Raw genomic sequence first — 24,422 nt, 5'->3', positions numbered from 1 at the left:
TTACTGAAAGAAGCTCTCAGAAGTGTCTCTAAATCTTCAGCCCCGCCCCTTCTGAAGCAAAGCCACACCTTCCAGCCCATATTCCCACTCTTCTCCTTGCCTAGGTTCCCCTCACGTTGAAACATGGACCTTTCCCTCGTAGGCCCTTTACGATGTTTTCAGGCTGGAAATAAAATGTTTCCTGCATGGGGTTCTACATTGTTTTTTTCACCCTTGGTTTTGGAAATGTTTCCAAAACACTTTTTCTCTGTTGTATCTGAAAACACTTTTACCGCATTTCCTTTTGCTGAAACGTTTCTCAGGCAGCCTCCCTCACAGTGCAAACATAACGGAAATTTTCCCGCCAAAACCACAGACCATTTTCCATGCCCCCTGGGCAGTCACCAAACTTCAATTTCAGCGATTACTTTGCCATTTTTCTTTTTGGTCCTTCACCTCCACTTAAAATGTATTATTTTGGGCCTCTCTCCTCTTAAAATTTATTATATTGCTGCCGTTTCTCTCTCCCCTCCCGCATTCTTGGTATCAACAAATCAATGATGCTATGAAAAATTGCTTTGTGTCCACAAAGCAAAACAAAATCCTGGCAGCCAAGAAACAATGCTTTGAAAAGGGGAATGCAGATAGCCCTCATTGTAAGTGATGGGATCAAAAACATCTTCAAAATGGCATAAGTGGCATGTGCAGAAAAGGCCAATAGATTTTAAGCACCCGAAGACAGGAGTCCGTCCTTTCAAATTAATTTTTATTGTTGTTTGGATTCAGGGTGGCAACCAGAGGTGGGATGCAGCCCATTTGCACCCATTCGGTAGAACCGGTTACTAAAATTTTCTCAGTTCGGAGAACCGGTTGTTAATGATTAACTCCACTAGGGACAAGGGGGTAATCTCTGTCCCTGGGTACAACAAATCTTGTCAAGTGGGGGATGCAAAATCGTCCCCCCCCCCCAGCGAGGGGGAACTGCACCTGGGGCGCGCAGACCCTGAGCCCCTGCCGCAGCACTGCCCACCCAGCTCTGGAATGCCCAGACCACACCCCCACCGCGTCATGCCTCACCCGGCCCCATTGACCCCACCACCATCAGAACCTGTTGTTAAAATTTTTGAATCCCACCCCTGGTCGCAACCTAGCTTACAACCAAAGAGTCCAACAGATTAACAAAGGACAAAACCAACACTAAACCCACACTAACATTAAGAGACAATTAAAACCATTTAACTCAGCCAGTGCCTAAAACAGCAGCAAAGAGCTATCAGTGCCACCTGCCGCTCCAAAGGCTTCATAAAGCACAGCACCACAACTCCTCTCCTCAGGGTAATCAGGAAGAAAACATGGTTTCCATGCTGTAGTGAGGTAATTAGTCGATCTCTGGCTACCAATCTTGATCCTCCTTGATCTGAGATTGCAAGTGCCTTAGCAGACCAGGTGCTCAGGAGCAGCAGCAGCAGCAGAAGGCCATTGCTTTCACATCCTGCCTGTGAGCTCCCAGAGGCACCTGGTGGGCCACTGCGAGTAGCAGAGAGCTGGACTAGATGGACTCTGGTCTGATCCAGCAGGCTAGTTCTTATGTTCTTATGTTCTTAATTATTTTGTAGGGTTCCATCTTCAGCTGACATGGTAGGGCAAGGGATTGAGCTGCCATTGCGGAGTTCAAGCCCTGCTTCTGCCAAGGATTCACAAGGCAGCCTTTGGCAACAGATTCTCTCTCCAGAGCTGCCGTTTTCTCCAGGAGAACCGATCTCTGTAGTCTGAAGATCAGTTGTAATTCCAAGAGATCTCCAGGCCCCACGTGGCATTTGGCAGCCCCATCTCTCTCAGCCTCTGCCACACACACCCCAGTTGAAACAGAGGAGCAGGAGTGGCGTAGGAGGTTAAGAGCTCGTGTATCTAATCTGGAGGAACCGGGTTTGATTCCCAGCTCTGCCGCCTGAGCTGTGGAGGCTTATCTGGGGAATTCAGATTAGCCTGTACACTCCCACACACGCCAGCTGGGTGACCTTGGGCTAGTCACAGCTTCTCGGAGCTCTCTCAGCCCCACCCACCTCACAGGGCGTTTGTTGTGAGGGGGAAAGGGCAAGGAGATTGTAAGCCCCTTTGAGTCTCCTGCAGGAGAGAAAGGGGGGGGGGATATAAATCCAAACTCTTCTCTTCTTCTTCTAATACTGACCTACCTCTCAAGGGCACTGAGGGGATTACAGTGATAATATATGTGAAGTGCTTCGAAGACTGAAAGTGTTCAGGGTGGTTAAAGTACCTTCAGCCATGAAGCACATTGGCTAGTAGTCAGTAACTTTCAGGCCTGACCTATCTCACAAGGTTGTTGGGATGGGGGAAATAGAAGAGGAAGCCTTGTGTTTACTGCCATGAGCTCCTTTGAGCATGATGGGATAGAAATGTGATCGATAGACAGGAACATTGATATAGACATCATAAGTAATGATTACCAGAAGAGGGGGTAAACCTGACTGACTATTGTGATTTCCAATGTCAGTCTTATGTGTCAAATGGGCATCTTAAGAAAGAAAGGCTCCTGCTGGTTTCATTGCATTGCCCGAGGAGCAGGAGTGGTGTAGTGGTTAAGAGCAGGTGTACTCTAGTCTGGAGGAACCGGGTTTGATTCCCCGCTTTGCTGCCTGAGCTGTGGAGGCTTATCTGGAGAATTCAGATTAGCCTGTGCGCTCCCACACACGCCAGCTGGGTGACCTTGGGCTAGTCACAGTTCTTCTGAGCTCTCTCAGCCCCACCTACCTCACAGGGTATTTATTGTGAGGGGGAAAGGGAAAGGAATTTGTAAGCCCCTTTGAGTCTCCTAAAGGAGAGAAAGGGGGGATAAATCCAACTCTTCTTCTTCTGGCCCAGTCTAAGTCCCCTTCCGCACACGCAAAATAATGCGTTTTCAAACCACTTTCACAACTGTTTGCAAGTGGATTTTGCTATTCCGCACAGCTTCAAAGAGCACTGAAAGCAGTTTGAAAGTGCGTTATTATGCATGTGCGGAATGAGCCTAAGTGATAGGGTCTCGGTACAAAAAGACTCAGGATCCCCAGTACTCCCTTTCTACGAAGCAGGCACATTACTTAGCATCCACAAAGGCAAAACTGGTTTTACTCCCCAGTATACTCTCCTAGGGATGGAAGGTCAGAAGTGCATCTAGGATGGGGCAGCCAGGCACGTACCCTGGGTGCCACTTGAAGGGGGACTCCCTCAGCCACCTGCCCCCTCCCTGCCAAGAACTCCACTGTGCCCCAGACGGGTCTAGCTTTAACCTCTGGGCTCTGAAGTTCCACATAATCAGTGGTGGCGAACCTTTGGCACTCCAGATGTTATGGACTACAATTCCTATCAGCCCCTGCCAGCATGGCCATGCTGGCAGGGGCTGATGGGAATTGTAGTCCATAACATCTGGAGTGCCAAAGGTTCGCCACCACGGACATAGGTTTTGGAGGCAGAGCCCACAGTTGAACACTGGGCTACGCCTGGCCTTTGTAGTCCAAGTGGACTTTGGAGGGTGTGCACAGTTCAACACTGGACTCAGCTAGGAAGAGGGGAGGGAGAGAGGCTCTCAGTATTTGCCCTGGGTGGTTTTTCCCACAGATATGCCCCTATGGAAGGAAGCATAATATACTCCAGTCTTAACACATCTCAGAAGCTGTGCAGGGTCAGCACTGGGAAGGGAGATCTCTAAGGAAGACTGTTCAGATGAAAGCGACAGCAAGCGTGTCTCCTGCATACTCTCCTGAGCCCAAGGAACAGCTCCCCCCCCCCCCCCCCGGCCACATCACTCCACTGCCTGAAAGCCTCTCTGACTTAATTATTGATAGCTGTGCTGCTGACCCTCTGCTCAAACAGCAGAGTCCTCTTGGGAGGGATTTGCCTGCTTGGTCAGGCCTGGTTAGCAAGCTTTCTGATGACATCAGAGGTGAGCGGCGAACCAGACCTAGTCTGCGGGACGATTTCTGCTCACACTTTAACAAATCTATGGATAGAAAAAATGGTCAGACAGCTGACCAAGACCACATCTTGGAACTGTTAGCCAGCACGGGGCCAGTGGCTACTACATTTCCCCTGAGACATTTGTTTCAATTCCATTTGATTTTTTTAAAAAAAACATCTCCTTTTAATTTTTGACAAGATGGTTTCCATTAAAATATAGAGAGATTGTATTTCAAAAAAAGTTATAAACAGACATATTGGCCCATGCATGATCTAGAACAAGAAACAAAATCTGCATAGTACTTTTTATTGGGAGGGGGGAAAAATCCAAAATGGCACAAAACATTGTGCATGATTTCTAGTTCACCAGAACTCTTCATCAGGCCATACATTTCAAAAATAAAAATAAAAATAAAAAGGAAGGAAGGAAGGAAGGAAGGAAGGAAGGAAGGAAGGAAGGAAGGAAGGAACCATGCACAATCTTTTGGGTCATTTGGGGTGCCCTTAATAAAAAGTATTACATGGATTTTGTTTCTTGTTCCATCTTGCTTTCAAACAGGAAAACACTGGGTCCAAAGATATCAGCAGGAACACAGGAACACATGAAGCTGCCTTACACTGAATCAGTCCTTTGGTTCATCAAGGTCAACATTGCCTACTGAGGCAGGTAGCAGCTCTCCAGAGTCTCAAAAGGACTTTCACGTCACCTCCTACACCTCCTACCTGATGGTGTAGGCGTTAAGAGCAGGTAGACTCCAATATGGAGAGCCAGGTTTGATTTCCTACTCCTCCACCTGGGCGACTGAGTCTTATCTGGTGAATTGAATTTGTTTGCCCACTCCTACATATGAAGCCTGCTGGGTGACCTTGGGAAAGTGAGAGTTCTCTCAGAACTCACTCCGTCTCACCTATCTCAAAAGATGTGAGGAGTAGAAGGGAAAGGAGTTTGTAAGCCACCTTGAGTCTCCTTACAGGAGAGAAAGTGGGGGGTATAAATCCAAACTCTTCTTCTTCTTAACTAGAGATGCTGGGGACTGAACCCGGGACCTTCTGAGAGCAAAGCAGAGGCTTTCCCAGTGAGCTGTAGTCCTTCCCCAATTCTCTAACTTCACCCTATCCCACAATTCACTTCACTTATTACAAGATTTCCCCTGACTTAAGGGTGGATTTTTCAAACTTGCTGTTATCTTTACAATGCTTAAAATTGCAACCTGCGGCTCTCCAGATGTTCATGGACTACAATTCCCATCAGCCCCTGCCAGCATGGCCAATTGGCCATGCTGGCAGGGGATGATGGGAATTGTAGTCCACGGACATCTGGAGAGCTGCAGGTTGCAGATCCCTGGCTTAAATAATTATTTAAAACACACACACAAAATCTTTCAGCTATAATGATGGTGATTCTAGAAGGGTGCTTGGGTGGGTGGAGGCTGAAGATAGAACAAGTGTAAAAGTTTTTGCTATAAACAAATAAAAGATTTATACATTTGAAATAATAGTTTTGAATCCATTTTATATTTCTGCTTGAGGTGAGTTAGAGAACTAAATAAATATACAGATGCCTGTCTATAGAGTATCAAGGGGTACTTTTTGGTTGTAGAGAGGGATTAAGGAAATCCCCACCTAGCAAGGAAAGCTGGTTTCAGTTCTGGAGGTTCCTTGGACACATTACATAGTTTTACCCCTAATATGTTTTATGTGTCCCAAAAACCCTAAAACATGACGGTCACAAGTTTTCATTTGTAGACCCCTGTAACATCTTGTGCTCATTCATCAGGGATTCGAGTGACTGCAGGTCCCTCTTGGGTGCACACATGATAACCAGTCCAGATTTTCTTCATGTGTGAAATGGCTCTCATGGATGTGACAATCACGAAATATGGAAGAATCTCAAACAATGTACAAGATGTGGTCATCATCCCATTCCTCATTCATCCTGGGCCAGTTCCCGACACAGATTTTGAAAACACAGAAGGACCCTCAAGGGAACAGAATTGGACACTACAAATCAGCTATGAATCAACCCGCCTTCTATCGATCAAAGCTGACTTTCATAATATAAAGCAATGTATCTACACAATTAACAAATGGAAAGGGAAAAGTCTCCTTGGTTCAAGCCAGTATATTCTCTAGTCTAAAAATGTCTGTCTGAGAATCACCCCAGCTTGGCATGTTAGAAGAACAGGCAGAAGACACCTCGGAGCTGATCTAGCTGGACTGGATCTACCATCCCACCTTCCAAACAACTGGCAAGTCTATTTGATAGCATTTTCATTACTCAACTCTAATCCCTTTCTCTCCTGGGTTAATAGTTGTCCTCTTTTTTTGATGATTTTATCTGTTGTTATTGGGAGGTTCCATAGCATTCACCAGTACAGATCAAACCAAGACTGATACTTTTAATTTATGGCACCATCTTACTTATCATGAAAATACAAAGAGATGAATAAATGGTGGTGCCATTTTACATCTGGTTTTGTTGATGCATGGGTACACGGGGGAAACACAATGAATGAGATCCAGACTAAATATTCTTCTAACAAGAGGGATTCCTCTTCCTCCGGCTCCTGCAAACCCCCAATTTACTCCTCATACCATTCCTGAGAATCCCTGCCCCCCCTCCCCAGCATTTTAGGAAGATGAATGAACTACAGAAAGAGAAGTTAGTCAGGAAAGTGAGGAAAATTTTTAGTCTGGATCCAACCCAAGAATATCTTTTGCATCTTTGTATTGAACCTACAGCTTGTGCATTTCACTAAACTGCCAATTGCCAGGCCATGACAGCTAAACTGGTATCAAACTGGGTTAAATTTGCAACATAGCTATGCCCACTGATTTCCGAAGGATTTGCCAAGACTCATCTTGGGATAACTGGGTCCTCAATCTGCTGGATTATGAAACCAGGACAGAGGAAACCATGCACAATGCTCACTTACTTATGACTAAAGGACTCAAAAAGAGCAGGGTTCAGTGACCACCCTGCTTCAGTGACCCATGAATATCAAGGCTGAAGTTCTGGCAAGTTCTTGGCTTGATTTTACTGAGAACCAGGAAGGTCACACCACCAATCAGATGTGTCCCCCTCCCTTTCCAGTTACTTCCTGCTTTTGGACAGGGCTTTTAAAAAGTCCCGATTTCCTCCTAAAAGCAGAAGCAACGCAGGCACAGTGATCTACTGCCGCTCTTCCTCTGCCTGCGGCTTGCAGCCTCAGTTGTTATGGTTTGAAATCAGCTACTGGAATAACTCCTAATGCTTTTCTCAGGAAGGGCAAAAAAAAAAATAATATGAAGATTGGCATCGATTGTTTCAAAACTTTATCAAGGTGCCAGGGTGAGGGGAATGAACCAGTCAGAAATCTTCAGGGGGAAAGAACAGAGAAATGAATGAGCGATGTTGCCTTTTATATGGAACAAAATGACAACTTCTGTAACCCCCCCCCCCCCCCCGCAAGTCCCAGCCTCTGCCCAGGCTTTGTTTGCACACTCAGAGGGCCTTGATGAATAGGTCCAGTTGTGTAGCAGCTTGGCAAACATGCCAGCAAACTGGTGGAGGTGTGAAAATCTGCTCCTTTGAGCAGGCCCTTAGTTTGGGGCTCCCTAATTAAAATCCAATAAAGGGTCTTCATTGTCATTCCGAGGCCTGTAATAAAGGCAGCCACTCATAGAAGAGAGGACACTTCCAATTCCTCCACACGCCCCCACCCCTATTTGTTCAGGTGCTTGGAGCCCTCCATGCCAATTCACTCGCATGCCCTCCCCCCAAAAACCCCAAGGCTTTCCAAACCCCTGTTTGCACAGACTGGGCCACTTTTCCAAAATACTCAAGATGTGTATTTGAATTTGAAACGGAGGAGTTTGCTCTCCATGCCCCCACCCACTCCCATTATCCCCGGTCCCTTTTACTGCGCCTGCCCTTCTCTCCTTTGCCCTCTTGACAGTCATTCAGGCCCAGGGAGGGGAAGTCACCTCTTTTGCATTCCAATCTCCAGGATCATACTTTTTGCAAATAGAGATGGAGGGCTGAAAGCATCTTCCTGCCTGGAACGGGGGCTGCTTAATCTTCTCATCGGATTCCCAGCCATGCAGCCAGAGACTGGCTGTTCGAAACCAGTTGGAACGGGCCCGGATTCAAGGCAAAGCCGTGTTGTGCAGTCACACGACCTCGCCTGACATGCCGCTGATTATTCCTCTCCCTTCCCAGTGCTTGCTGAATGCTAATGCTGGGATTTGGTCCCCCCCTCCTCCATGGGGTTATGGGCTTCCTGCAACATGGGGCTGGATCAGGCCGAACCTTGGGAAGAAAGCAGTTCTGTTCCCCCCAACTGAGAGGAGCCTTTGCTACTGGAAAAGAGGGAACCACTCATGTATCCATTTGTTGTAGAAGGAGAGAGAGAAATATGCTACAGCCCTGCTTGAGATGAGAGCTGGTAAACCCCAATGGCTAAAAGAGTATGCTGGGAACTTGGTTCAGATGCCACCTTTCTATGCCAACTAGATTCTGAGTATTTGAAAGAACACATCATATCTGTCATCTTTGCAACATCATTTTTACGGTAGCACCTTAAGAAACCTGCCCAAGCTCTGATCCGTTTAGAAATGAGCACAGGGGAGGGGAAATCACAGGGCTCTCCCCTAGACATTTGGACCTCCCCCAGGGCCTATTTGCTCAGAGTTTGTTCCCATAAACCCAAGCACTCATAGAATCCCACACCCATAAACTTTCTGCTTTGCTATAGCTAGGGTAATATAGCCAAGGTATGGATCACACGCAAGGGAGTATCAGTAAATTATCAGCACACAAAACCTTTACACATTAGCACACACCTCTTTCCGTCCCTTCCAAACATTTGGTGGTGGTTTGCCATTGCCTACCTCTGCACAGTGACTCTGGTGTTGCTGGATGATCTCCCATCCAAATACTAACTAGGACCGACCCTGCTTAGCTTGTAACAAGATCAGGCTAGCCTGGGCTATTCAGGTCAGGGCATTTGTTTCTACATGAATGAATGATGGACTGGTGTCACTGTGACTTGTCAGGGGGAATTGCATCTAGGTGATTGAGATGCATCGTCGCTCAGTGTAATTGCTACAAAATATATGTAACCAGCCTGCTGTATGTTATCACTGCCATTCTGGGATATTCTTTCCTTGATTGTTACTTTATGGCTGCTGAGTAGATAACTAGGCTTTCCCCTGACACTTCGGCCTCATGGAAACGGGGATTGTTTTCATTGTCCTGTGGGGGCAGGATGCCAGGTGGCTTTATCTCTATCACCAACCTTGGGGCACCTTAGCTCCAAGCTAATCCTTTCTCACATTTCTTGGGAAAATGAGGGGAGGGGTTAAAATTGGGATAAAGGGGGTAGCAAAAGCCATGCTGGCAGGGGCTGATGGGAATTGTAGTGCATGGACATCTGCAGCATAGCACCATAGGTTGGCCATCCCTAGCCTATACCTTTAACCACTATGCCAGAAGTGAGAAAACATCAGCCTTGCATGGGCTTCTTTATTTATTTCTGTCACTGTGGTCCACCGCCTTGTCTGAAACCCACACAGCAAGTGCCCATACAGAGCATACAGAGCATATTTTATACCATAAAAAGCATCTTTGACCGGTTTCACAGACATGGCTAAATGTTGCAGAATGCACACTTGTTCCTGCTCGCGAATATTGCCTTGATGGTTCAGATCAAGATCCCTTTAGAACAGTGTTCTTTGCAAAGAATTACAGCCACCAACTGAAGAAGAGGAAGAAGAGTCTGGATTTATATCCAACCTTTCTCTCCTGCAAGGAGACTCAAGCCCCATTTTATGCAACAGGGCTTGCTCCCAGAAAACAAACTCCTTTCCCTTCCTCTCCCCACAACAGACACCTTGTGAGGTAGATGGAGCTGAGAGTGTTCAGAGAGACATGTGACTAGCCCAGGGGTAGGGAACCTGCGGCTCTCCAGATGTTCAGGAACTACAATTCCCATCAGCCTCTATCAGCATGGCCAATTGGCCATGCTGGTAGGGGCTGATGGGAATTGTAGTTCCTGAACATCTGGAGAGCCGCAGGTTCCCTACCCCTGGACTAGCCCAAGCTCACCCAGCAGGAATGTAGGAGTGTGGAAACACATCTGGTTCACCAGATAAACCTCTGCCACTCAGGTGGAGGAGCAGGGAATCAAACCTGGTTCTCCAGATTAGAATCCACCTGCTCTTAACCACTGCACCACACTTGCTCCAGACGTTCCACCAGAAATTGGCCAGCAGCCCATTCATGGATCACGACCCATTTTCCATGCCCTCTTGGACCACACCACATCAGAAGCTGAACTATTTAACAGGCCACAACTTGTTTCTCCTGAGAGGCGGTCTATAAATGGTGCTCTGACATGAAACATTTTCATTTGAAGCGTTTTGTTAAAATACAGCGGACTGGTGGTGGCTGCTGGCGCAGAACGATCCCTTGGGAAATAAGCACAGGAGAATCCTCAGAGAAGCAAATCTCGAATACCCATCCCATGCATAATGTGGCAAAGGGGGAAATGATGATTGTCATCTAAATATCAGGGAGCTGCACATGCTGCAGAACATAGAGCCGCCTCCACAACAGATAGAGCAAGCAGAAAGGTGGTGAAGGATCCAACCCACGGTCTATGCAACCCCACAAGAACCCAATCCAAGCTAGATGACAGCTATGTTAAGGAATACTTTTCCCCTACCAGATACCTACCCAGCCAGAGTTGATTAGATGGACCAAAGATCTGTTACAGGATAAGATGGATTGTCTTAAGACTTCATGCAGTTATGATTCAGCCCCTATGCCTGGAGAATGGGAATACTGGTACCCTCTCCCTCTCCCTCATGGCTAATGACAAGATAAATAAGGCTTAGAAAATATTTTGCTCCCCAAAAGACATTGCAAGCAGGTCTACTCAGAAATAAGCCCCATTTTATGCAACAGGACTTGCTCCCAGGAAACTGTTCTATACATTGCAGACTTAATGTGCTATAGAAACCCACCGCTGACAGCATCTAGTAACATCGTCCAGAAAGAGTAATTGTGGTTTAGAGTAAAATGCTTGAAGTGTCTGTTTAAAAATCCGTTAAGAGTGGATTCTTTATTGGGGCAATAGCTTTAATAAGCCATTTAGAGAATTTTATAGGGGTGGGGTTAAGAAATCCAACACGTGCTCATAATGCAAAGATCAAATGTATATTTCCCCCAATTCCATTATGGGAACTGCGGGAAATATGATGTTTGTGTTATGAGCATTTGTTGGATTTCTTCACCCCAGTTTTGAGACTGCCAAGGCACTGGAGAGATGGGCAAAGGGAGGCAGCTTTTTAAGTTTACTGGGGGAGTTTCTGGAAGGCCATTTCCCTGGAAAGCCCCCATCAGCAACGGCCAAGCCGGATAAACCTCATTGCTGTGACCCAGATCCAAGCCAAGCAGCTGCTGTTAGGCACCCTGCCTCAGCTCACTTGGGGCTATTTGAACATCCCAAACTAGTCTTGGGGGCAGTTGTGCTTGACCTCAAAGGAAAATTTGTGATAGTTCACAAACAAAAGAAAACAGGGGTTCAAGGTGGTGGCATCTAGTCCACTAATGGGATTTGGGTTGCCAATCTCCAGGTGGCAGCTGGAGATCCACAGCGGTTCCAACTGGTCTCCAAGCAACAGAGATCAGTTCACCATGAGGAAGTAGCTGCTTTGGAAGGTGGATGCTATATAGCATCATACTCCATTGAAGTCTCTCCTCTCCCTAAACCACACCCCCCTCAGACTTTACCCCCCCCCCCAAAAAAAACCCTTTGAGTATTTCCCAACCCAGAGCTGGCAACCCTAAACGAGATATAGTACAAAGTTGTTATAACGTCTGGCCCTGTTGTCTCCTCTGGGCATTGCTCAATAAGGAAAAGTGCTTCTAACTTCTGTCTTTCTCTAACATCCAAGATATTGAAACACATGGACAAGTCTTCCCTACCTTCTAAAAAAACAAACCCAGTTTGGGTGAAGGACATGTTAACCTTCATGCCCTCTGTAAGCTCATCTATATACTGCAGTGTAGATGTCCTGTGCAGTTTCAACATGCGTATAAGTCCACACTAAATCCACTAAAGGTACATTTACGGGGGGGGGGGGGACCCAATTTCTCAAATTATATTTTCAAACAGAGGGGAAAGTCATAATCTAATGTTAAAGCCAGCGTGGTGCAGTAGTTAAGAGCAGGTAGACTCTAATCTGTGGGAGGCAGGAAGCTGGGTTTGAAGTTTCCCCACTCTTCCTGATACCCCTGCTGGAACAGCAGGCTGACTCTTGTCTGGTTGAAGACTGGATTTGTTTCCCCTGCTCCTACTACACACAAAGAAGCCTGCTGGAGATGACCTTGAGAGCTAGTCACAGTTCTTGCTGAACTCTCTCAGCCCCACCTACCTCACAAGGTGTCTGTTGTGGGGAGAGGAAGGGAAAAGAGTTTGTAAGCAGTCTTAGAAACTCCTTACAGGAGAGAAAGGCAGGGCATAAATCCAAACATCTTCTAAATTCAGGCACTCTGGAATTTGTGGTGATTAATTGTGAGTCAGACATTGTGGTCAAACTTTTCACATCCCTTCTTAGTTTGACACCAGTGAAGGAAATCCCAAAGGATTTCCAGATTCTCCCGACACAACTGAATCCCTTTGCATCCAATTGCTTCCCAGCCTCCCATCCCCAGAGAGGCTCAGATGCCCCCATCTTCACTGGCTAACTTAAAAGAGGGATGCACTGTGGACTATGCCAGGCATTGCCAAAGTGGTGTCAGTAAGTGGGCCGTCTGACTGGGGTATTGTCTCAGCTCATTTAATTTTTTGTAATGCTTTTAAAGTTGGGATGTAATGACCTCGCCCATTTAAAGAGCAAGGTTTGATTTTGGACCTGGAATATTTTGGATTTATTTTTTTTACAAAGGTCTCTCTTGAATTCCTATGCCTATGAAAATAAAAGAGCATCTGAAGAGGTGATTAAGGGAAGAGCAGTGGCTGAGTGGTAGAGTATCTGCTTTACATGCAGAAGGTCCCGGGTTCAATTCCCACCCGCACCCCCCACCCCCCAAGCCAGTATTGAGTAGCAGGGGATATACAACTTGGATGAGCCAATGATCTGATCCAATAAGAGGCAGATTCATGAGCTCATGAGTAGAAGAGTCAAGGAAATTACTATTTACATAAAGATTGAAAATCACAGCTGTTAATCAGTGTGTGCATTTTGAGCATTTAAGCCGAAGTGTTGAAATTTAGGCTTAGCAACAGACTTATATTAAATATGGGTCTGTTAGCCTTTGAGATGCCACCAGGGTGCTTATCTTTTTTCACCCCACTCTTCTTCTTCCAAAGAGCTCAGGGCAACTCCTCCTGAGGAAATGGGGACGGGCACAAGGTCCTCAAGGTGAGCGTTTGAACTCGCAAACCCAGTGATCACACAGAGATGTTCTCACTGGCTATGAGGGCATCCTCCTTCCTTCCTTTCTCTCTGGAATGGGGGCAGTGAGGAAGATTGGTTCCAGGCCAACTCTAGAAGGAGGCCTAGAATCCTTTCATCCTTTTTGGAAATATGATCCTCACCTGTTTCTAAGCAGGGTGTTGGGGCTAACACGAAACCATCAGGATGTGTGATTGGGATGCAGCCGTGAGCATCCAACGCTGGCATGTCTGGGACCAGATGACTGATCCATGAAACTTGGTACTACTACCTTCTCTGCTGGGGAGATCTTTCAAGTGGAGATAGGGGACAGAGGCAAAGCTTGGCCTACTGTCCTTCACCTCTGCTCATAGAAACCTTGCCTTGAATGGGTGACTGCCCCTCCCCAGCACACGCGGGCTTCTTTATGCTTTCCTTCTTATGTCAACGGATATATTTAGAGTAAGTTCATTATTGTGTTTTCGCAGCTGAGTGTTTCTTGGCACTTTTAAAAGCGTTTTCTCAGCTAAAAGCTGCTGGAAACAACCGAGAGGAGGAGGGGACACAACCCCCCCCCCCCGAAAACAACGGGTCGTCGTCTCCCAATCATTCACCGTTAACTGTTTCGCTAAAGAACGACAATTTATGCAATAACACACACACACAAAAACCCAGCCTTCAAGGAGGGGATGCGGTGCCCAGCTGGAACAGCAGGTGGCGCTCTTAGAACAGGGGAATGTGGAGATTCCTGGAGTCTTCAGGTAAACGGGATAGAGACTAGGAAACGTAGCAAGAATCCAGATCCTGGGAAGGGTTTACAATCCGGATTGAAGATAACACACACAAAAGAACAAGGGAAGCAGGGCTTAAAAGACCCCAAACTTGAAAGAGTTTTCCTCTCCTTCTGTATAATGGCTTAGTTTAGAAGCATTTGATATTCCGTCCTTTCAGTGACAAAATTCTTGTTCCGGATTGAGTCTCGTTTCTTGGGGGAATGAAGTGGGGGGGCGATCAACCCATAGGAAACCGGTTTGACCTGTTCCCCGCTCCCTCTCCCACTAATGTCCGATCAACGTGCAAGAGCTATTGAGACGTGTTAAATGGTTTGTGGATCAGCAAGCCAGTTAACCTGTTCCCTCTCAGACAGGTTGATCTTTCTGCACCCAGAATTTCACTCCAGCAGTGACGTCAAAGGACGCTCTTCTCCATCCCCCTTTTATGAAACCCGGCGCTGAACCCTCTTCCCCCGGAAGAAGAAGGAATGGTACAGATGACCAAGCTTCTGTCATGACATTTAGATCATGGGGTTCTCTGGAGGAGCTCTAAATCCCATTGAGAACAATTGCTTGGAACTGGTCTGCCAGCTAGTTGATACCCCAGGTCAAGTTTTTTTTTCCAGTGGGTTGGTTGCTATGTTTGGAGGTCTGACTCCTCCAGGCACAGTATTGCCCTACTCTGGAATAACTGGTTGACTGGAATAACCACCTCCAAACCCCACGCCCCGGCCTGGAGGAACTTCACCCCCACTGCCCTTTCTGATGTTTAGCTGAAAGGGGCTTGAAATGATCTAAGGGCCAGTTAATTCCTTGCAAAGGATCTTGGCCACGTGTGCTAAGGCCCACCTGCTTTAACACTACACCACACTGGCTCTCTATTTAGCAAGATGGTTGTGTGGAACTTCCAGATTCAAGGTCAGTATAGGTCTGAGTTGCAAGACATTGAGAAACAAACAGGGGGAGGCCCTGCACATCCTCCTACTGGGGAACATCTGGAGATCAGTTGTTACATGCAGAATGGTGACCTCGATGGACCCTTGACCCAGAACTGCTCTTAATATTCTTGCAGGGAAACCGTTTCTCAGGGCCTTGGTGAGAGGAATAATCTTTTCCTACCAGAGACCTGAAAGTGAGTACTACAAGCAGCAGGTCTGCCAAGGGACCAACAGGATCTTGGGCTTGGCTTGTTAATTTGGCTAGTTCACCTATCTGCTTCCACCCATGCTCAATCCCTCACCCATAGTGCCAACTGTCATGTAGCCTACCCTGCACCACAGAGTAACCATACACCACCTAGTGCTTCAGGTACCACCAGTTCCCTGTTTCTCCCTCCAGCTTCTTGCATTGTCTGGTCAATATATCAGCCCTGACCATCTCAGATATGATAAACAGCACCTATTGGTGTCTAGATAGTACCCAGCATTTAAAACATGTAAAATACTACTGGTAGTAACAGTCCTGGCTGCTACTTATAAGTTGCAGGTTGCTACATTATTTCATAGAGCAACTGGCATATTGCTGGCACTGCATTTCAGCAAAGTGGCCCTAATCCTAGTAGTAAGAGCAGCACCGTACTGCACATACCACCCAAATAGTATACTAGTTGGATCAGGGCCCTGTCTTTTCAGTATTCTGCACAGTAGAAGAAGAAGAAGAAGAGTTTGGATTTATATCCCCCCTTTCTCTCCTGCAGGAGACTCAAAGGGGCTTACAATCTCCCCTCCCCCCTCACAACAAACACCCTGTGAGGTAGGTGGGGCTGAGAGAGCTCTGAGAAGCTGTGACTAGCCCAAGGTCACCCAGCTGCCGTGTGTGGGAGTGCACAGGCTAATCTGAATTCCCCAGATAAGCCTCCACAGCTCAGGCGGCAGAGCTGGGAATCAAACCCGGTTCCTCCAGATTAGATACACGAGCTCGAGCTCTTAACCTCCTACGCCACTGCTGTGTGATGTCCAGGCGCGGTGGCCATCTGTTGTTAACAATTAATCAGTGTGTGGTGTCCTTCCTTCTTACTAGGAGTGTTGCTACCAGTAGTGCATTCTTAAAACTTACAACCAGTAGTAAGTTCTTAAAATGCACTACCAGTAGTAAGTTCTTAAAAGCAGCTCTGCCAGGTGTGTGGTAAACTCTCAGTGTGGGCAAAGGGAGACCTTTGAATGGTTTGGGTTATCTGGAAGGGGAGGGAGGAGGTGCTGCCCGGTGGCCACCCACACCCGGGGGTCCTCCTTACCGGCTTTGACGGAGCAGTGGATGTGTGCCTTGGACTCGTAGTAGACCCAGTCGAAGCCGGCCTCTACTGCCAAGCGGGCCAGCATGCCGTATTTGCTGCGGTCCCGATCCGAGGTGGTGATGTCCACGGCGCGGCCCTCATAGTGGAGGGACTCCTCGGAGTGGTGGCCGTCTTCGTCCCAGCCTTCGGTCACTCGCAGCTTCACGCCGGGCCACTGGTTCATCACCGAGATCGCCAAGGCGTTGAGCTTGTCTTTGCAGCGCTGCGGGGGAAACGGAAGCAGAGCGTTGGGGGCGGGGGCACAGAACGGGTCTGGGGGCTGGTCACCCTCCTTGCCCCACCCTCGGGTCAGCACGGGCTTATGACTTGGGATCCAAACCATGCACCCTCTCCCTCTTGTGGATCGGGGGCATGAATTGAAGACGCCAAGGGGGCGCGGGGTGGGGGGGAGGGTCCAGATCCCCAGAAAAAGCTGCCATCGTTCTTACTCCCTGGAAGCCACTTAGGAGCGCGCAGCTCGAGGATGGGCTTCGCTTGGTTGGAACACAAGGGTAGGATCGCAGCCTCCTGGTTCCTTGCAAGTCTGCTGTGTGGAGATCTTTCTTAAAAGTTAGTGAGCCTAGAGTTGCTCACTAACAACAGCGCGGGCCGATCCAGCAGCGCCTTTAGTTTTTTTAGGATAAGCGCAAGGCTGGGTTAGGATTCCAAGAAGCCACTGGATTTTTTTTGGGGGGGGAGGGAGAAGCTGAACCCTGGAGGGCTTCTAAGGACCCCTAACAGGAGGGCTACAGACTTCGGGAACCTTAACAGGCGGCGCCCCATTACACTGAGTGGGATTTGCTTTCGAGTAGACACGTATCTGAGCCCGTCCTCCCAGCCTCAAAACCACCCCGTGCCTGACCCAAAGCCGCAACGTGGACTGGGAGTCCGGAGACTCCGCGCTCAGCGCTGCACCGGCGAGCCGTCTCGGGGGTGGCCAAGAGACCCCACATCTCGAGTTCCTCTGTCCCCAAATCTCCAAAGAACCGGAGGAAAGCCATTTTCTGCCCGTCTCGCGCCCATAAAAAGGGGCAGATCCTATTGATCCACCACCTTCCAAGACCACTGAAAGAATTACAAGTCAACGCACGTGAATGTCAGGAGCGCTCAAAAGCGCAATATAAATGCTGCTGTTTTAAGATCTGTCTCTCTCGTTCTTGGGACTTCGTCCACCACTGCCTGCCAATGAGCCAGCGGTTCGGCAGGAAACCCCACAGGTCCAGGTTCAATACACCTCCACTACGCCCCCTCCCCCCCCCCATCCTGATTTCAAAAGCGACCCCTTCCTTCGCTCAGTGGTTCCTGGCCTCCAGCGCATTGAGGATCGAGCCCTTCCCAAAGGCCCTTCCTCATCAGCGGCAGTCAAGCAACGTCTACCTGGCCAGGACACATTGTTCTGCCCCCAAACCAGTCTACCATCCGGATTCTAAGACGCATGCGCGGATTTCGAGCCCGTGAAACTGCGTTATAAGGAGTCAGGCTTCGGTTCTATCAAGGCCAGCGCTGTCGACTCTGGCTGGCAGCCGCTGTCCAGCGCTTCAGGCTGAGGTTTTTCACACCGCCTGATCTGATCCTTCCAACAAAACACGGGGAATGAAGCGGGACGCTCAAGCGAATGCTCTATTACAGACTTTCGGACAAAAGATACAGCCGCCCCCCCCCCCCCCCGCGTTATTCTTAGAAAAGAAGCATATTTCTGGTTCCATTAAGCCAGACGCTGGTCTTAGACATGGTTGACTTCATATGGGGATAATTCTATCAATGGCCCTTAATCATAATGGCTAAATGGAACCCCCATGTTCAGGAGCAGTATACCACTAAATGTCAGCTGGGGGGTGGAATAGGGGAGAGTTCTCAGCTTCCTGTGGCTTCCTGGAAGGGCTGGGCGATTCTTGGGTGGATGAAAGTCCCAGATACCAAGAAAAAATGCCATTCCTCAGCCCTGCTTATCCGAATAGCAAACGCCTGGATCCGAAATCCATTCACAATGAAGGCCGTTCGGCTCCCTTCAGGGGCTTCCAGTGGCCCCATAAGCCGGCGGGACTCTCCCTGTTGTCGACCAGACTGCCAAAGCCCAATCCTAAAACCAAACTTTACATTTGAGGAAGTTGGCAAACAAGTAATCATTAGGTGACGCCTTTCGACTCCAGGTGTTAATTGGAAGTAAGTCCCGTTTAGGCCAATGGAGTTTACCTTCGAAGCCAACTGGCGGAAAGCCGGATTTCGAAGCAAAGGCGCAGGCATGAAGAGGAAGGCGAAAGGGTGAAGGCGCTGCTGCGCTCCCTGGACCGAGCCTCATATTTTCTGTTTCTGACGGCGGGGGACGAGGAGGAGGGGGATTATATAGACGCCACAGGGAAAGATTTGGCTTCAGGCTCAAGCCTGAATAAAGCGGACGGGGTGCAGATCTGAACACTGTCCCGTGCCAACTGGAACCCCTCCCCAACGTTGCCTGCACGCAGACAAATGGAATGCCAGAGAGAAAAAACCAGGCTGAACCCCTCTCCCTGAGCTGCTAGTTTTCTGCGTTCGGGGATGCTCCTCTGTTTAGGCAAACCATGAAACATACAAGCTCACACCGGCTGCGGTCTTGCTGGTCTCAACCGACCTTCGCCCCGCCCTCCCTAGTCGGCAGCTCTGCGCTGCCTGGGCGTAAAGAGGCTTCGGGGGCAGAGGGACCTTCCTGCACAGTCTGTCCTCGGGCCGGTCTCCACATGCAGAGTTGGCAGGGGAAGGGCGGTGGCTCAGCGCTAGAGCCCGCGCCTTGCATGCACAGGGCCACAGGTTCAATCCCAGGCTCAGAAAGTAGCTGGTGTGAAAAACGCGGGTTCAGCCGTGCGCAACAAGTGATTCTGGATACGGATCCTGCGCCTGGAAAACTACGGCTCCAAACCGCGTCTTCTCGAGGAAGGGAGACGAACCTCGTTCCAGGGCCTGGAAGCGCACCTAGCGATGGTTCTCTCGGTCGTTTCCATATCTATACGACAGATGCATGTTCACTCTGGGGCTTCGGTTTGAATGGCCCAGGGTTGCCAAGTCACTCAGCCTAGACCGCGCCTCGGCCTTCTCCAAGGCACCCTTTCCTGACACTTTTTCAGTATTTACTAAAAGGTGTTTGGACAGTCTTGGGAAGAGAAAGGGACAGGGGGAGCCAGCGAGCGAGCGAGCGAGCGATCGTGCGCTTTTGAAGCACCTGAGCCTATCGCTTGCGCGCCTAAAGTGCCATCAAGTCGCACTGAGGGCAACCCAACCCACTGGGGATTTCAAGGCAAGAGACTGGCAGTGGTGGTTTTCCGTTGCCTTCCTCTGCAAAGCGACCCTGGGTTCCTTGGGGGTCTCCCATCTAAGTGCGAGGCGGCCCTGCCTGAGATGTAGCCGTGCCAGGCTAGTCTGGGCCACCCAGCAGGGCGCGCGGCTAGAGGGGAAACGGGACAGTCAGGAACGGTGGGGAGACCGAGCCTGGGGGATCCGAGGCCGAAGCCACAGCGCCCGGCTGTCGGTGAAGGCACCGGGTCGTCTGTCGCCGGTCAAGGCCGGCGTGGCGTGTGGGGGGGAGGAGGGGGCGGCGGCAGCGCGCGTGTGCGCGGAAGGGGCCAGCCAAGTGGCTCCAGAAGCGCTCCTCCCTCTACCTCTCCACACACACCCCTGTCGCAGCAGCAGCCGCCGCCACCGCCGCCACCTTCTCTCCCTCCCCCTAATCTCTGGCCAGATCGATGCCTGCCAGCGTCTGCTCGGAAGCGACCTTGCGAGTTCGACGGCGCGCACTCCCGCCTTTGCGCGGAGATCTGGGGGGCAAGCCCCACTCGCCCCCGCGGGACTCACTCCCCGGGAAACGTGGCTAGGATCGGGCCGCCACTCCACCGACCCTTCCTTCCCCTGCCCTCCCCTCCTTGCTACCCGACAGGCTGGGGGGGGGGCGCCTTTGCCCTTCACTCGCTCCCGCGTATCTCCCCCACCCTGCGCTCATTTCAAGCGAATTCCAGCTTTATCACCCCCGCCCTCCCTGGCACCCTTATCGCGCCTCCAGATCCAGCCAATGGCGGGGGGGGGCGCGAGGAGAGGACTGGGCGCGGGAGGTCGGGGGCCGGGGGTTGGGTGCAGCCCCAGACTTGCGCTCTCCAGGGCGGCCGCCACCTGCCGGGAAGACGGAGGCCGCCTGGAGGAAGGAAGGCTCCTTCTGTTTGCCTTCTCCCCGGGTGTAATGGCAGGAAACCAGGGCAGTCGACAGCGGAAAGTTGAACGGCTCCGTCCGGGCATTCTGCAAGTTACTGGTTAACCAGCGGCTCAGGCAGTCGAGCAGCTCTTGGGAAAGTTGAACAGCTCCGTCCAGGGCGTCCCCCCCCCCCCCCCCCCCCCCCCCCCCCCCCCCGCCCCCCCCCCCGCCCTTATTGAAGGAAGCCGAGGAAAGCCGGCAGGGAGGTCTGGCCAAGCAGGGCACGGACGCGAGAGCGCGCAGGGAAGGAGCTCCCGGGCAGGCCAGCCAGTGGCTTCACCTTCCAAGGAACGGCACATCTCTCTCCCCCCCTCCCCCCCCATGCACACTAGTCACTCCGCGTCTCCCCCAGCCCTGATTTGGTAAGTCACCCCCACCCCCACCCCCTCGAACGCACTGCAAGCCACTGGGGCGCTTCTCCTGCTTTGGGGGCCCGGTGGGCATCCCGCCTCTGCCCATCCGCTACCTGCACCTTGCATGCCCCAGAATGGCCCCGGGGCGAGCGAGCATGCAAGCGGGCGCGCGCGCTGGGGACGGCGCGCGCGGGGGGTATTTGTTTTCTCCTCGCGCTCGTCTGAGAGAAGTTGACAGAAGGTCAGAAGTTCAAACGCTGCCAGCGCATGCAGGAAAGGAGGCCAGCAGCCGCCAAGGAGGCACAGAGCGAGAGAGAGAGAGGGAGGGAGGGAAGGAAGGAAGGGAGACCGGGACTCCCATTCCTGCTTGCCTCTTGGGGGTCTCCTGCAGCCCCGCAGAGGGGCCGCCCGGGAGGGGACGATCTTTACACTTGGCTGGGGGGACCCAGACATAACAAGCCAGGCGGGAACAGGCAGCGGGAGATAAAGAGAGAGAGAGAGAGAGATCCGCGCGCCCGTCTCTTCCCGGGGCTTCCTGGTCGCCTCTTCTCTTGCGAGCAGCCGCAAGACGACAGCAGCAGCAGCAGCAGCAACAGCCGCCGCCGCCGCCGCCTCCTGCTCCTCCTCGGCCGCCTTTCAAAAGGATCCCAACTGCAACCCGAGCCGTTGCGATCGATACGCCAGAGGAGTAAGTGGAGCTGAAAATGCGCCTCGCAGCCGCGCGGCTCTCGCCCCCCCCCCCCCGACCCCCATTACATCTCGCGTCTTTGCAGCTGGGGGGAGGGGAGGGAGGAAGGGGACCGGGTCGGGAAGGGGACCGTCTCCATCCATCGAGCCCGCCTTCCCCGACGCCCTCCGCGGCTGCATCGATCTCGCCCCTTCTTGCCTTCGAGGCGGCGGCGGCGGCGGCGGCGGGCGGGCGACGCTTCCCAGGCGGCGGGGGCGCTCCGGCCTGCGCAGATGTCGCCCGGGCTCGCGCGCCCTCGGCCTGGAGAAGCGGCGCGCGCCTGGGCGCTCCGAGGAACGGGCGGATTTAAGGTGGTCGGGCCGAGATGGCCGCCCCCTTGGGTGGGCCGCCCCCGGAACGTGCGGAGATCCAGGCCTGGGGAGCCGAGGGAGGGGGGAGCAGGAGAGGAGGGCGCCGAGTTTGGGGGTGGGGTGGGGTGGGGTAAGGTGGGGGGAACCCCAGAGACTCCCGCTGAGTTCTTATGATAGAACCGCAGGTGGGACTTAAATATATCAATGGGGGGGGGGGGAGCAGAGAAAAGACTGTTGACCTATATTTGGCAGGAGACCCGCGGGCCGCCCCTGGCTGGCTGCTCCGTGGCAGGTAGTTCCAAGGAGCCCCGGCACTGGGAAGCTCGAGCGCGGCGGCGGCGGCGGCGGCGGCGGCTCCCCAACCCAGCGCTGACCGGTTGCTCTCTGCAAGGAGGCGCTCCAGGATCGGCGGCGGCGGCGCCCGGGTTTGGGGCAGGGGTCGCGGCTCTCCTCTGAGGCCTAATCCCGAGATGCGCGAGATCAGGTGCGGGGCGGCGGGGGGTGGGGGGGGGGCGGGGAGTGGGGGAAGGCGGCGACCCCCAGCCAGGGAAACCGGGCCGCTTTTTCCAAGCCAGGCGCGCCGAAGCCACCCCGGCGCGACGAGGGCAGGCAGGCGCGCAGCCTCCCAGAGATCTCGAGAGACGCCGTGCTCGGGTGGGCACGGCTGCGAGGAGGCGGTCTGGCCTGGCCTGGCTTGGCTTGGCTTGGCTTGGCCTGGCCTGGCTGGAGCGGCGTTGCCAGCCGGCGGATGGCCCAGCTAATAATCCGGGGTCGTTATTAGCGTGATTCGTTCTTTCTTTCTTAATCCCCTACAATAAATCGCATCTGAGAGAGCAGCAGATCTTGGCGCCGGGACCTCTGCGCTTGGGTCTCCCTTGACCTACCCCCCCCCCCGATCCCTGAGCCCCCCGTGGATCTTGACAATGGGAGGGGGCCAAAGGCAGCCAGGAGAACTGGCCCCCGACCCGCTGCCTGCGCATGTCACCCCAGATGCCCACAAGCCCCCCACCCGTCCCCTGCTGCCCCCTCCGCCCAGCCTGCGCGGAGGCACCGGGGCAGGTGGGGGCCAACTTCTGGCGCATCGTGGGCTCCGGGTCGCCAGGGAGGGACCCCGAGGTGGGAGGGGGCTGCTGCTGATGGCGGGAATCCTCCCGCCAGGCTGCGCCCTCCCGGCGGGAGCGGGACCGGGTGGGGGGTGGGGGAAGCCCCGCCGCGAGCCTGACCTGAGTCATGAGGCGGTCGGCGCCGGTGTTCTCCTCGTCCTTGAAGATGATGTCCGGGTTGTAGTTGGGGGTGAGCTCCTTGAAGCGCTCCGAGCTGCGGCTGATCTTGCCCTCGTACCTGCCGCTGGCGCCCAGCGTCTTCTCGGCCACATTGGGGATGAACTGCTTGTAGGCCAGCGGGGTCAGCTTCTTGGGGTGCCGCCGCTTGCCGAAGCCCCGGCCCGGCCCGCACGCCAGCCCGCCGGAGAGGCAGAGGGCGCCCAAGAAGACCACCGGCAGCGCCAGCCTCCCCGAGAGCCGCATGCCGTCGTCCCCGGGGAGGGAGCGACGGCCACCTTCCCCCCCGCCTGGCGGTCCCCTGCCTGCCTGCCTGCCTGCCTGCCTGGCGCGCGTCTCTGGCTGGCTCTCCCCGCGCCTCCGACTCCCTCGCTCGCTCGCTCGCTCTCTCCGCCGGCTGGCTGGCTGGCTGGCTGGGTGTCTTCCGAGATCTGCGTCTCCCTCCTCCGCGCCTTCGGGGACTAGGATCCCCCCAGCCCTGGCGACACAGGTGCGGCAACCGGGGCTCGGCGGCGGCGGCCGGGGAGAGCGGCACTCATCGGCGGCGCATCGCGGCGCGGCCAGCCCCAGGCGCGGTGGGGGGAAAAGGCCAAGGAGAAGCGAAGCAAGAGCAGCGGCGGCGGCGGCGGCGGCAGCAGCAGGGCTCTCTGGATTCCGCGGGGAGCTCAGCTGGGAAGGCTGCGGCGAGGAGTCGGCCTTGAGTTATATTATAGCTGCCAGTGCTGAGTTCTGATTGGCCGCGGCCAGGCAAGCTCGCCTGATGCATTAACCCTCGACGAGGCAAGGGGGAAAACATTCTTGGAAGATCTCGCGCGCCTCGTACCTGACGAGCTGGCTGCCAGGGGGAAGGAGCGCCCAGTGCCCTTTCTGGGGATAACAGCCATTATCTCCTCCACCCCACCCACCCCCCGCCCGCCCGCCCGCCCGCCCCTTGTTAAACTTTCTTGGCAGAATGGGAGTACCAGCAAGAGTAACACAGGCTGGTGTGAGATTCTCTTTCTTTCTTTCTTTCTTTCTTTCTTTCTTTCTTTCTTTCTTTCTTTCTTTCTTTCTTTCTTTCTTTCTTTCTTTCTTTCTTTCTTTCTTTCTTTCTTTCTTTCTTTCTTCTATTGCCGCTCCAGCCTCCAGACGGTGGGA

General features: G+C 52.3%; 1 protein-coding gene across 2 annotated transcripts in view; it reads right to left on the bottom strand.

Annotated features, from left to right (window-relative positions):
* Positions 1 to 24,072, bottom strand: part of SHH (sonic hedgehog signaling molecule) — a 34,530-nt gene extending 10,458 nt beyond the window's left edge. The window contains exons 1-2 of one of the 2 annotated variants that reach the window (XM_048511635.1): positions 23,229 to 24,072; positions 16,363 to 16,624 (exon numbers count right to left, since the gene is read on the bottom strand). In XM_048511635.1, the coding sequence (XP_048367592.1) occupies positions 16,363 to 16,624; positions 23,229 to 23,531 (565 nt within the window). In that variant the 5' untranslated portion in view covers positions 23,532 to 24,072. Of the gene's footprint in view, positions 1 to 16,362; positions 16,625 to 18,594; positions 19,204 to 23,228 lie in introns of those variants that run through there. The other variant, XM_048511636.1, reaches the window with a different exon arrangement.
* Between the last annotated feature and the right edge of the window lie 350 nt (positions 24,073 to 24,422).

This window comes from Sphaerodactylus townsendi, linkage group LG11 (assembly GCF_021028975.2).
Source record: "Sphaerodactylus townsendi isolate TG3544 linkage group LG11, MPM_Stown_v2.3, whole genome shotgun sequence".
Taxonomy (NCBI): Eukaryota; Metazoa; Chordata; class Lepidosauria; order Squamata; family Sphaerodactylidae; genus Sphaerodactylus; species Sphaerodactylus townsendi.
This window is presented reverse-complemented; position numbering and strand designations above follow the sequence as displayed.